The sequence below is a fragment of the Polypterus senegalus genome, chromosome 5 (assembly GCF_016835505.1).
Source record: "Polypterus senegalus isolate Bchr_013 chromosome 5, ASM1683550v1, whole genome shotgun sequence".
In the NCBI taxonomy this organism is placed as follows: Eukaryota; Metazoa; Chordata; class Cladistia; order Polypteriformes; family Polypteridae; genus Polypterus; species Polypterus senegalus.
The window spans coordinates 163,256,745-163,269,052 of record NC_053158.1 but is presented as its reverse complement, the minus strand read 5'-3'; the positions used below and the strand labels follow the sequence as shown (position 1 = coordinate 163,269,052).

At 35.6% G+C, this 12,308-nt stretch overlaps 1 protein-coding gene across 5 annotated transcripts in view; it reads right to left on the bottom strand.

Moving 5' to 3' along the window:
• The window catches only part of pard3aa (par-3 family cell polarity regulator alpha, a), a 900,153-nt gene that overhangs the window by 459,673 nt on the left and 428,172 nt on the right, over nt 1-12,308 (bottom strand). For 4 of the 5 annotated variants that reach the window (XM_039753567.1, XM_039753563.1, XM_039753564.1 and 1 more), the window contains exon 8: nt 10,111-10,236. The exons of the other annotated variant lie outside the window; for it this stretch is intronic. In XM_039753567.1, coding sequence (XP_039609501.1) covers nt 10,111-10,236 — 126 coding nt within the window. The remainder of the gene's footprint in view (nt 1-10,110; nt 10,237-12,308) is intronic. 5 annotated transcript variants of the gene reach the window in all.

Here is a 12,308-nt window from a genome sequence, read left to right as displayed (position 1 = left end):
AATCCTCTTATTGATCATGGAGCAGACTATAATGATGGGCAAAAAATGAACAAATGGGTAGTAAAAAAAAAACACAAAAATAAACTACAAAAACATGATGATAAAATGAGAGATAACAAAATATCACAAATGTTGACCAGTGTTACAATAAGCACTGCTGAAAGCAAGAGAAAAAACACAAGAGTTTAATTCTGAGAGGTGAAAGATAATGTGAAGCAAATGAAATAATCATTAGCAGAGATACACAGAGAATCAATACCTGAAAAAACTGAATTAGAACTCTTACACATCAGGTAGCATTTCTGATGAACGAAGTATGATGGTCCTGGAACAAAATTAATTCAGCAAACAGACACAAGCTGAGTGATGATGCAGTGTGGATTATTAAGGTTAAAATGTCTACAGACAAGCAAAGCTTCTTCAATTAGGCACTTCTGTCTGTTTGGCATAAGTCAGTTGTTTGCTTTTAACTGTTAATACGTTACACAAACGTGTTCAAAACTATTCGCTTGCAGCCCAAGTTTGATTTTACCAAAAAATGTAAAGAGGAAAGTTGAATGGACAAAAGTAATTTGACAATTAAATTACACATATCTGGTTACCATCTGTTTCTAAGAGAACAAAAGAAGCAAAATTAAATAATTACCATACATATTTGTTATGAACTATGACATCTAAATTCAAACTCGTCTCCAGGACAATACACAAATCCCCCCAAAAACAATACTATGTGAGGTAATGAACAGTACAATATTGCTATAGCAATCACACACAACCAAGTTTTGATTGAATAATAAATTAGAAAGACCACGGCTCATTTAATTTACTTAGATGAACTGCCTAAAAACATTAACCCATGCAAAACAGAACCAAACAAGATTAGGGCAGCACTGGAAATAACCATTCTAATTAAGATGTGCTCGGAGGCCAACAACAGAGAAATAAAAAATTAAGCTGGAACAGTACTTCAGATATATGAAAAGAGGGTGCTTAGAATGTGTTGTGGGCTTTGAAAGTCTCATGAAATATCTTAAAATCATAATCAAATAAAAAAAAAATCAAATGAATGATAAATGTTTAACAACACTTCCATCATTAAATGGATTTCCACTAATGAAAAAAGTTTATCTGAAATAAACTCACAAGCCTTTTCTTTTGCTCTGCTCATGGTGCACTATTCTATTAAAGTGCGTATTCCTTGAAAGGCGGCAAAGATAACTCCCCACAAGATACTACTCTAGAATCCTCTCATACTACAGAAGAGCATAAAATGCTGGATGAAGAGAAAAAAAGAAAAAAGAGAAAAATCTAAAAATATTGGCTGTGCTAAATGAGTTTAAATTTGTTCATTTCCACCAGTGATGGGGTGTCTCAAAATAACTGCACACTTATGTTAACAGTATCTATTCACATAATATGTCTTTTTAATTAGCCTTTATCTAATTCTGTACACACAGGAAATAAAAAAAAAACTGCTAAAAATATTTTTTCAATGTGCACCCGTGTTACTTTAAGATGAGTACAGTCAGGTAACTTTACACAAGCAAGTATGTTGCTGTCTTTAGCATCTTATAAAAGGGTGTAACATGATTCTCAGGTGTAACATAAGACTAAGAATTGGACTGGAATATTTGGCTTAAAACTGGAATTTTTCTCTTTTAAATTAACTTACTTATGAAATGTACATATACTTACAATACACACACGTAAAAATATATACCAGGGGGACAAGCTTGGGAAACCCAGTATCTCCCCCTGGACGCTAGATGGCAGCCTCCCTGGGTTGCAGCGGTGCCTCAGACTCCCCCATTGTTTCATGGGGGTTGGCGTTCTATGTTATCCTGTTGAGTTCCGCAGGCGCCACCATGGGGTGCTATAGCAGAAGCTGCTGGCCACTTTTGGGCACTGGTTTAAAAGGAGCCAGTGACCACCACTCAGGGGCCAAAATCTGGAGGAAGAGGACGAGGTTGCCTGGGAGGAGTGGTGGTGCCAAAAAGAGAAAGTGTTTGGTGTACTGTACTGTGCTTGGGACTGTGTTGTGGCTGGAGGGATTACAGGGAAGACGTGCCCTCCAACTGAAGAAAAATAAATACGTTTATTTGTTTTACCTGTGCTTCCCGTGTGAATCTGTGTAGGGTTGGGCGCAATAGAGCGCCTTTTCTTACAGTGTGTGTGTGTGTGTATATATATATATATATATATATATATATATATATATATATATATATATATATATATACACATATACATACACACACATTCACGCACAAATGGAAATATTTGTTTTATATAGTTATTTTATATGGTCTAGATTAGCTTGTCAATTAAAACAGTATGTTTCAGAGTTTCAAACATTCAATTTGCAAAAAGTGAAGCAATACAATAAGGTAACTTATTGTCCTATTGAACTATTATCCTACTCTTCCATTTGACTTTATTCAGTTGTTATTTAGAAGTAAACGTCAACAGTAAAAGCAAGTTAAATATATTATTCCCTGTGTGCCTTATGGTCTGTGTGGAAGAGGATTTACAATTTTGAAAGACCCCTGTCCAAGGATATGGTCATTCCCTATTGGAAATAAGATACATGTATAAGTAATTGATCCTATTTGTTCATCTAATCCTTTTCATGTGAGCATTATCAAATGTACAGCATATACAGTATGGTGGATATGATGAATGAAGAAATGAAGAAAACTTTGTATGGAATGATATACTTGGAAAAAACAATTAACACATTTGCAGTTTTTGAGGCCAAAGAATAGTTACTTTAGATTTGCCAGAACATCTACTAAAATTCCGTTTCTCCTTATAACATTAGGCTTGTTGCACACTGCACAACTTTCAGCCAGAGAGTATATCAAATTTAACAACTGTGGTTGATGGATCTTATTGCATTGAGGATGTCAGATTACAGGACTATGAATCAGAAGGAATGACGGATTACACAACTGTTTCATGACTTCCCAACACGGTTTCCAATTTCCAAATTATTGCAAACGTGCTGCACTTTGACAGCCAATTTCCATAGTACCTGACAGTACTTGGTAGCTATATAAACATCTTTCCGGTTTGGTGAGTTCAGCCGCAGGGTCAGCTTGTACTTTTCCTGTCTCAATTGTGTCGTGCTATGTCAAACAGGAGACATTAGAGACACAATCTGAAACACATTTTTCATTTTTTTTCTTTTCACTGCATTGTATGCACTGTACTTCTGACTTACTCTCACTGGTTGATGTATCTTATACACACAGTAGCCCATCCTTATAAGACAAGATTGATTTTGCTGGGGTAAGTCACAGACCCTGGAATATAAAAACTACATGACCAGCAGGTACAGGCATGTGCCACTTCTGCCCCAGACTCAGAAAGATTATGTAAATGAAGCTGAAAATATCTTTAAATAGTGCCGTGTGATAGGGGCTTCAGACCAAGGGACACAAACTAACTGCGTGGATATTCACAATACTTCAGAAATTTAATTCCAGATATATTTGTGAAGAAACAATCTTCCAGTACAGCAAATGCACTAACATGTACCATTTCCCTATTCTGCACATTGGTTTCCTCTTACAACCAGAAAATGTGTTAATTAGGTCAATTGTAAATTCCAAGTAAATTCCACATAAAACTGCATTCACCTACATTTGTCCTGAGACATCTCATCTGATGTTGGTTTATGGCTTGCCCACAGAGAAGTTGAGATAAGTTCTGACTCTTTCGGAAGCTGCCATATAATGTGAGTTAAGAGAAAAGATAGAATCGTTTTTTTTTACTGCTATCTTCATAGAATGCAAAAATAATTGTCACTTTCCCATTTCAAAGAATTTCACTGAAAGTGAGTGCTGCTTTCATGAATGCTCACCCACAGAGCTGTATTTAGTCTCTTCTGATGGGCCGATTAAAGACTGCTGCCTTTATAAATATGAAATGAAAGCCAATTCACAGGGAGAAGAGCAAGGTGTAAACAATGCTATAGCAACTCACCCTAAACTGGATCAATCTTCAGGCACACATGTGGCTGTTTATTAAAAAATCAACTGCTTTGCAAAGAACTACTAGGGCACTCTCTTTGCAAGCACTCTGAAGAGACTAACTACAGCACTGTGCAGTAAAATTGACTGTCTTTATGTGGCAAAGCACACAGATCAAGGCAAGACAAACTGAAGTCAAAAGTAAACTTATTTACAAAAATATACACATATAGAAACATTTAATTATACAATTATTTACAAATACAGATGTCAGTAATTAACCCATCGATTAAGAATTTGAGTGAAATTCAGCAGGGGCTAGGACTTTAGCAAAGTCAGCTGGACACCCCAATATAAATAACGTGTGTTATACCATACGTAAGAGTGCAAGTAAAGATGAGTGGGAGTAAATGAAAAAATTGTAAAGTATATAAAATATGAACAGATGTGCAATTAAAATATAAACAGCTAGGTATACAAAATTATAATGAAATAGATGCAAAAGTCTACAAACTATGGAGCAAGAGATGAAGAAGATTCTGGCAAAACAGCAGAGTAGGCACAAAATGTTTCGATGTATTATACATTGAAGGCATCTACCTGTGTTTTAATTAGATATAACGTGGTCATATAAAATTACATGCACGATAAAGCAAGGATTCAAAACAACAAAGAAAATGTTGAATAGGGTCATGCTGAGGAGAAAATGAACCAATAACGTAAAGGAATACTCCACCAAAAAAATTTTTTTGTTTTAGAATATGTTACTTAATTGATGTAGTTTGTAATAGTGGGCAAGAAAAAATTTAATCTTATGCTTTAATGCAGAGTGAAGAGAAAAAAGTTCATAATACAATAGAAGCTGATATTTACCAATTCTGTACAGTGGCATATGATCAGAAAAACTTGTAACATATAATCCATATTTTAGTTTGCAGTCGTGAGCAAGATGTGCAGTTTTTTATAAGATTGTTTTAAACATACACTTCTGGAATATCAGTGCACATTATAAACATGAAAAAAAAGCCTTATGGGATTCATTTTTGAACTGAAGACAGGACACATGATCAATGAACAAGTGGCAGGTCTTCACTTCGAAAAAGTCATTCCCACGGTATCCTGTTTATGATGTACATGAATTATTCCAGATGTATATATCTCACAAAATATTCGCAATAAGATGCTGCAGGTGTTCTATCAGACGGTTGTGGCAAGCGCCCTCTTATACACGGTGGTTTGCTGGGGTGGCAGCATAAAGAAGAAGGACGCCTCATACCTGGACAAACTGGTGAGGAAGCCAGGCTTTATTGCAGGCATGGAGCTGGACAGTTGACATCCGTGGCACAGCAACGGGCACTGAGCAGGCTCCTGTCAATCATGGAGAATCCACTGCATCCACTGAACAGTATCATCTCCAGACAGAGCAGCAGCTTCAGTGACAGCAGTCTGTCACTGTCCTGCTCCACTGACTGACTGAGGAGATCGTTCCTCTCCCACACTATGCAAATCTTCAATTCCACCCGGAGGAGTAAACGTTAACATAATACAAAGTTATTGTATGTTATACCTGCATTTTTATTACTCTTTAAATGACATTTTTTTTTCTTTTATCATCAGCATGCTGCTGCTGGAGTATGTGAATTTCCCCTTGGGATTAATAAAGTATCTATCTATCTATTAATATGGCTGGACAACGAACTTCAGTTATTTTCTTTTTGTCATGGACATTTTTCAAGTTGTTTGCTGTCGCATAGAATTGTTCACTAATGGCCTCTATTACATCATAAACATTTTTGCCAGCATTCTGCATGAAAACATGAGATTCAAATTTTCTTGGCCATCACTATAAAACTACATGGGGTAAGTAACATATAAAAAAATATATATTTTTGTGTGGAGAATTCCTTTAATGTAATGAGAAAATGGTACATGTTTTGGTAACTGCACAACTACAGTAATATTTCATCAGTGTTAAATAAACAATATTCATGTTCACAAAATGTTACTTGGTATATTTGCTTAGAAAATTGAATTTTTTAATTAAAAAACTAAATTCAATTGCAACACTTTGTCCTCTTGGCCTTACTGTATTACAATGAGATCTGTGGCATGTACTGAAATGACTGAGTGTGATGGAGTTAGGATTACATGCAATACCTCCAAATCTGAGATCATGATCCTCTCTCAGGAAAGTGTTGCATATGGTTAGCAACTGACTCACATGGGGAAGTTCAAATATCTGGGAGGGTTGTTCATGAATTGTTGCAGTGGCATAAGTTTAGCATGCCTTACATCAGATCAATCAAGTGACCGAAAAATTGAGAAGTGTAATCTAAATATGCTACAGACAGTAAGATTTCTCCTTAGGGCGGCTGGCCTCAGTATCTGTAATAGAATGAGCTCAGCAATATGGGAGAACTACGGAGTGGAAACACTGCCTTTCTGTATATACTGTACAGAAGCTAGTTAAGGTGGTCTGGAAAAAGTTGTTGAGGATGGGGCACCCTCGATTGCCAACTTAATATGCTGCCATAACAACAGCTATCAAGATACAATCAATATAATGTGAACGGACCTACATAAAACATAATTATTAAAATTTAATTATTAACTGAAGTCAAAACACAAGAAATACAAAGAAAAACAGAAAACTTTTCTGTTTCATTAAATGTAATTCTGCATTCATCTCCTTATTTTCACGCATATATAATTTATTTTTTTTTGGCCATTTATGAGTACAGAGACTGTGCTTCATATAAACAGACAGGATGGGTGGATACTTGTGTGATTGATTCACATTAATATGACTGACTGCTAATGAATGAAGAGACACGGCAGATCAACTTTGTTAACAGTGTCACGATGGCATCTCTGAGGCTCACCATTCAAGCTCTTCCCAGGTATGTAGTACCACCCATGCCACTAACAGTCATGCAATGATCTTCCTCCACAGCCTGGAGAAAACTTCCTGTGAGGCCAACTGACCCCCAAACCTCACCCATCCCCAGGGCTTTACAGTCCTGAAAGCATCTTTTGACCAAGAAGATCAATTCCGAGAGAACCTCTTTTAACAGAACATGCGGAAGCCAGACTATTAAAGCCACTTTATTATGTGGCTACTAGTTTTGTTGCTATTTCACGTAATTGTACATTATATTTGTTTGAAAGTTACAATAATTAATGGGGAGGGCTGTGTTAGCACCCCAAAATCCTCTTTGCTTGTCAATTTTCCTTCCCTTGACCACCAGAACAGTAAGCAGACAGGACACAATTGGAGTTGAAGGCATCATGTCCAAAGCCCAACATCAAATAAATTAGCACATTTTTCAACATTTTTAAAAATTAAACCAACTTCCAAGAAAACAAGAAATATAAAATGTAGAAAACAAAGCAAAAATAAAAATATGAAAAGACAAATACTAAGTAATTGAAGGGCAGCTGCCCATTTTAAAGCAAAATCAACCAGGAAAAATGGTTTCTGATGACTGTCATAGGATTGAAAAGTCCATGCAGCAGGTTGGTGTGGCAACAAGCAAAATGAATGTCACAGGCACCAGAAAAAAATGGCTTGATTAAGTAGCTCAGCCCACATACAATGAATGTGGGTAAAGCAAAACCTCATATAGAAGGGGTGGTCAAGATAAACGTAATCAAAGGTACCATAATCTAGAAGTTCATTGAAATGATATGACGCTTCTACTGTATTTACCTAAAATAAAAGATTTATTTAAAAATTTATTTTTAGGTTCACAAATGTCTGAGACAGAAACAGTAAGATGAGTGGACTTACAGTAAGTGCAATTACTGACAAAGTGTACAATGGTATCTTTATATGTAATTAACAAATACTTAAAAACAAAAAGAAATGTGGCTGAAAACATACAATATTATGAACTCTATGCACCCCTACCTATAAAAAATATATATATACAGTAGAGTCTCACTTTTCTGATATAAACGGGTCGGAAAAACGTCGGAGAAGCGAAAATGTTGGATAATGGCAGGTGTTAAGAAAAAGCCTATTAAACATCAAACTATGTTATAATTTTACACATTACGAACCTAATAATCATGTTTTACAACAAAACAACAGAATAAATTAACTGAAAAAATGAACTTACAGTTACAGAATTGTCTGAAGTTAAATACAGCATGTACTGTACTTAAAAAGTTCAGTCCTGTGATGATTTAAAGACATTTTTGATCGTAGTCTGCTTTCCTGACGAGTTATGTTTCTTCGCTGTCAAAGTCTTGCCATCTTGGCAGCATCATTATGTCCATTCCTGTAGCTTCTTCTTGTTGCTCAATGTAATTAATTGCAGTTTCTACAGCCTTAACTCCGTCACTCATATAGTCAACATCCGTACGAGCATATACGGTTTACTACAGCATTGTGACTGTGTGTGTGTTTGTGCTGTGACGTGCGAGTCCCATCCTGCACCCGAAAACACGAAACTGAGTCTCAGTACTTTTAGCAACACCAGCTTTATTAAGCTTGAAACAGCAACAGCGCGGTTATTGTAGTGAGATCTGCCATTCTCCTATACATAGACATAGCAGTCAGGCAGGATCGGGGGAAAGTAATACTGTACCCTGCGCATTTATAATGCCCCTTGTATCACCCATTGACAGCAGGTGCTTACAGCATGTCTGTGATCTTTTCGGATTTGCTTTTATGGCGAACTTCTACAGCGCTGGGAGACTGCGATTGCTTTGGGACGCTCTTCCGCGTGTTGTCCAGTTGTGTGGAATCCCACAAGAATCTAGAAACTCACTCACACCAGCCATGATTCTTTATAAAGGTAAAGTGCAGGTTAATTTGCTTTATGTATTTTTACTTTATATTTTGCATTAATCATTTTATATGAATAGTTTTGGATTGTGGAATTATTCATTTGAGTTACCATTATGTCTTATTGGGAAATTCGCATTGATATACTGTACGAGTGCTTTGGACTGTGAGCACATTTACAGAACGAATTATGCAAAACTGAGGTTCCAATGTAATTAGCTGTGGTAGAGTCGGGAGCAACAAAAAATAGACTCCACTCGCAACTCGCAGGTCTTGTTGCGTTTTTTTTTTTGCAGTGTAACATCGGAGAATACGGAATGTTGGATAAGCGAAGGTAGGATAAACGAGACTCTACTGTATATATATATATATATATATATATATATATATATATATAGTTGTTTAAACATATAATTACATGTGAAGATATAGCATGTAATAAATATTGTAAGTAGTTAAAAGCACAAATAGGAAATCTTTACCCAAGAATGACTCTCATCCCTTAACTTCTGTTTTCACTGAAACAGACATTAAGAGATGACTAAATAAATTTAATGAGTGTATCACTTGACCTTATTTAACTAATTTGGATGACAGGAAGGTACCATATATTAAAATTACTCTCTAAATGGTAGTATAAATTGTTCATGGTTTAATCAAGAACTAAAAACCACTTCAATCTTTATTTAAACTTTGCCTTTTTACATTGTCTGAATTATAGTGTAGAACACTCTGGCCAACTGACCAAATACTCTTACTTGAATATGAATATTTTATTTAGTTTTATTACAATGTAAGCAAACAAAAGTCTAAAGCGTTTGAGCCACAGGTTGGCTAATTAAAACATTGTGATTATTACTTTACCCACAAGGTAAGGTAGAAAATTAAACATTTTTTCTTTAGCCCTCCATTTATACAAATATACAGAATCTTGGCACTACTTAAAATGCCGCACCATTTAGCACTCCATGCTGAAACCTTTTAATTGGAATTTTGCCTTTCAGGGCATTTCACTGCAAGGCAGAACAAGGTTAAAACAAATTTCAACACTCTACACGCAGTTCATTTCTATACCAATAGCAATTATAAAATAGCCTAAAAGAAAACTTTTTTAAGAAGTGTTTGTAAGTCTGAAGATCTTGGTAAAGACGTCTCCATCCCATTTCACTTCACAGCATTATCTAAGGAGGAATATAATTTTGGGAAAGAAATCACGGATATAAAAAGAAGAAGAAAAAGGAAAAAATGCATCACAGAAACATGTCCCCATTTGGCAAATGCAAAAAGTTTCAAAAGTAATAATTGAAAAAAAGGCAAGTATAATTAGTTCCCTGTGAGGCTTACTGTTCAAATCTGGTGTTGCGCAGGTCTTTGTTATTAATCCGCACGATACAATCGTTCTCATGAAACAGATTCTCCTGTTCAGCCTTGCCGCCTTTCTCCAGCCGTTTCACTAATAACCCCAGGGTCCTGGAACATTTAAATCAGACATTAGTGCTACTGCAAATCCTGCCACGTTACAGACGCAGCAGTGCTAATTACAAGCTTGATCAGAAAAAGAAAAAACCCTGCTTCTAATAATTAGCTGAAGCTCTCTATTTCAGCTGTCTCTAGCTCAATTACACTGATTTTCTTGTACATCCTTTATTATCACTGTGTTCCATCTCTTTAAGCAACAATGTTTAACACCTTTTCCATGAGTAATAGATTTTCAGATAATTAATAAATGCATAATCATTTAATTTACTTATAGTAATAAGGAAGAGTCACAAATTAATTATTAGAAATCAGAATAATTAAAATTTTCAAAAAATTTGCATCTCTGCTAAGACATTTCCTACTTAGACTATTCCACTGTCCCATTTTTCTTTTAATTTTATCCCCAACATCATTTTCCTATTTGTTAAATGAACCATGATAATTCACCAGTGGAATAAAATATGCCATGTCCAATATATAGGGACACTGCTGAGACATCAAAGCAAATTTGCTGGACTGGGTGATTGTTTGGATATCGTTCTGGATTGTCTTTATTTAGTCTGCTGAATGATAAGACATACCAATTCAGACTTTCAGGATTAGTTTCTGTGGCTTTACAACTGACAAAACACAGAAATGCAATCAATTTAGTGGGGTCAAAATCTACTCCACAGTCTACTAAATAGATGTATTTACCCCAGTAGTTCACAAATTCTCATTAGAATAAATAATAATGCAAAACTTATTAAAGAAACATCTACATGAAAACTACTACGACATTTTATACTGATCAAAGTAACAAATTGCTGGAAAAGCTTTAAACAGACATCAATAAATATAAATTATAGTGCGCAAAGAGCTTGCCTTCATATGGCCAGCTTAAAAAGTGTGTTTAACAATCCATTTTCTGAGTTTCAAAATCTCTTACTGAGGATCAGGAGTGTGAAGATAACAATACTAAAATGAAGTACTTTGCTTCAGATCAATTCAAGGCCAGCAGAACACTTCAATGGAGTGAGATCTGCTTATAATCACATTCCACACTCTTGATATTTGTTTACCACAAGGTGTTAGGGCATGTTCTTATATGCACTGCCTAATATGGACCAGCAGCCCTCCATACTTCTTTCACCGCTCTCACTAATATTCCATAGCGTTGAAAGGAAATTTATGTTAATGATAAATAGACAAATTTATCTAAATTATATTTAAAGTGCACCTTCAGCATATGTTATACTTTAATAATAGTTGTATGGTTAACATAGCTGTCTCACAGTTCCAGTCCTGTTGTCAGATCCTTGCAATGTGTGCCTGTGTAGAGTTTGCATATTCCTCCGCCATATCTGTCTGTACAAAAGGACTCTGATTTTTTTTTCCATATCTCAAAGGTTTATTACGAGTGAGTGTGTGAGTGCTTAAGTGTTCCCAGTTTTATACTTGTAATGCAACTATGGTTGGTTCTCATGTTGCCTCTATAATATACTGGTTGATACTATCTTCATCCTACCTTTTTTTATCAAGTGTTGGGCAGTGACTAAAAGGCCTCTGGTACTAGCTGCCAAAAGAAGGCTTCTGTAAGGGCAGCCCCTGTCAGAGATGGTGGTCTATTGAAAGCAGCCTACTGAAAGCAGAATAAATGACAGACCCAGGAAACTCCCACATCCCTTAGACAGCAACAAGGTACATGGTGATCTCCAAAACAGAGTTGGAGAATGACTGGGCTTAAGGATCTGGTCCAGCCATTCAATTGCCATTACAGTCCTCCGCAAGAAAACTGTAACAAAAACCAGATTGAAGTTTTTGCTTAGAGAAGGAAAAAATAATAACTGTTGCTACAGATTGTAAATTAGAGTATTTTTATGATAAAGCTGCAAAAAAGTAAAAGTTGGATGAGCTTCAAAAATAAAGAGCTAACAGCAGTAAAAAGTCAAATCTAAGAAAATAATAGGATAATCAAACCCTGTTCACTAAAGCATAATAAAAGAGGAAAATGAATATATTAACACATCTTTAAGGTTAATATATGCAAAGATGCAGAGTCTGACAAGTAGCAAAGCAAAAAG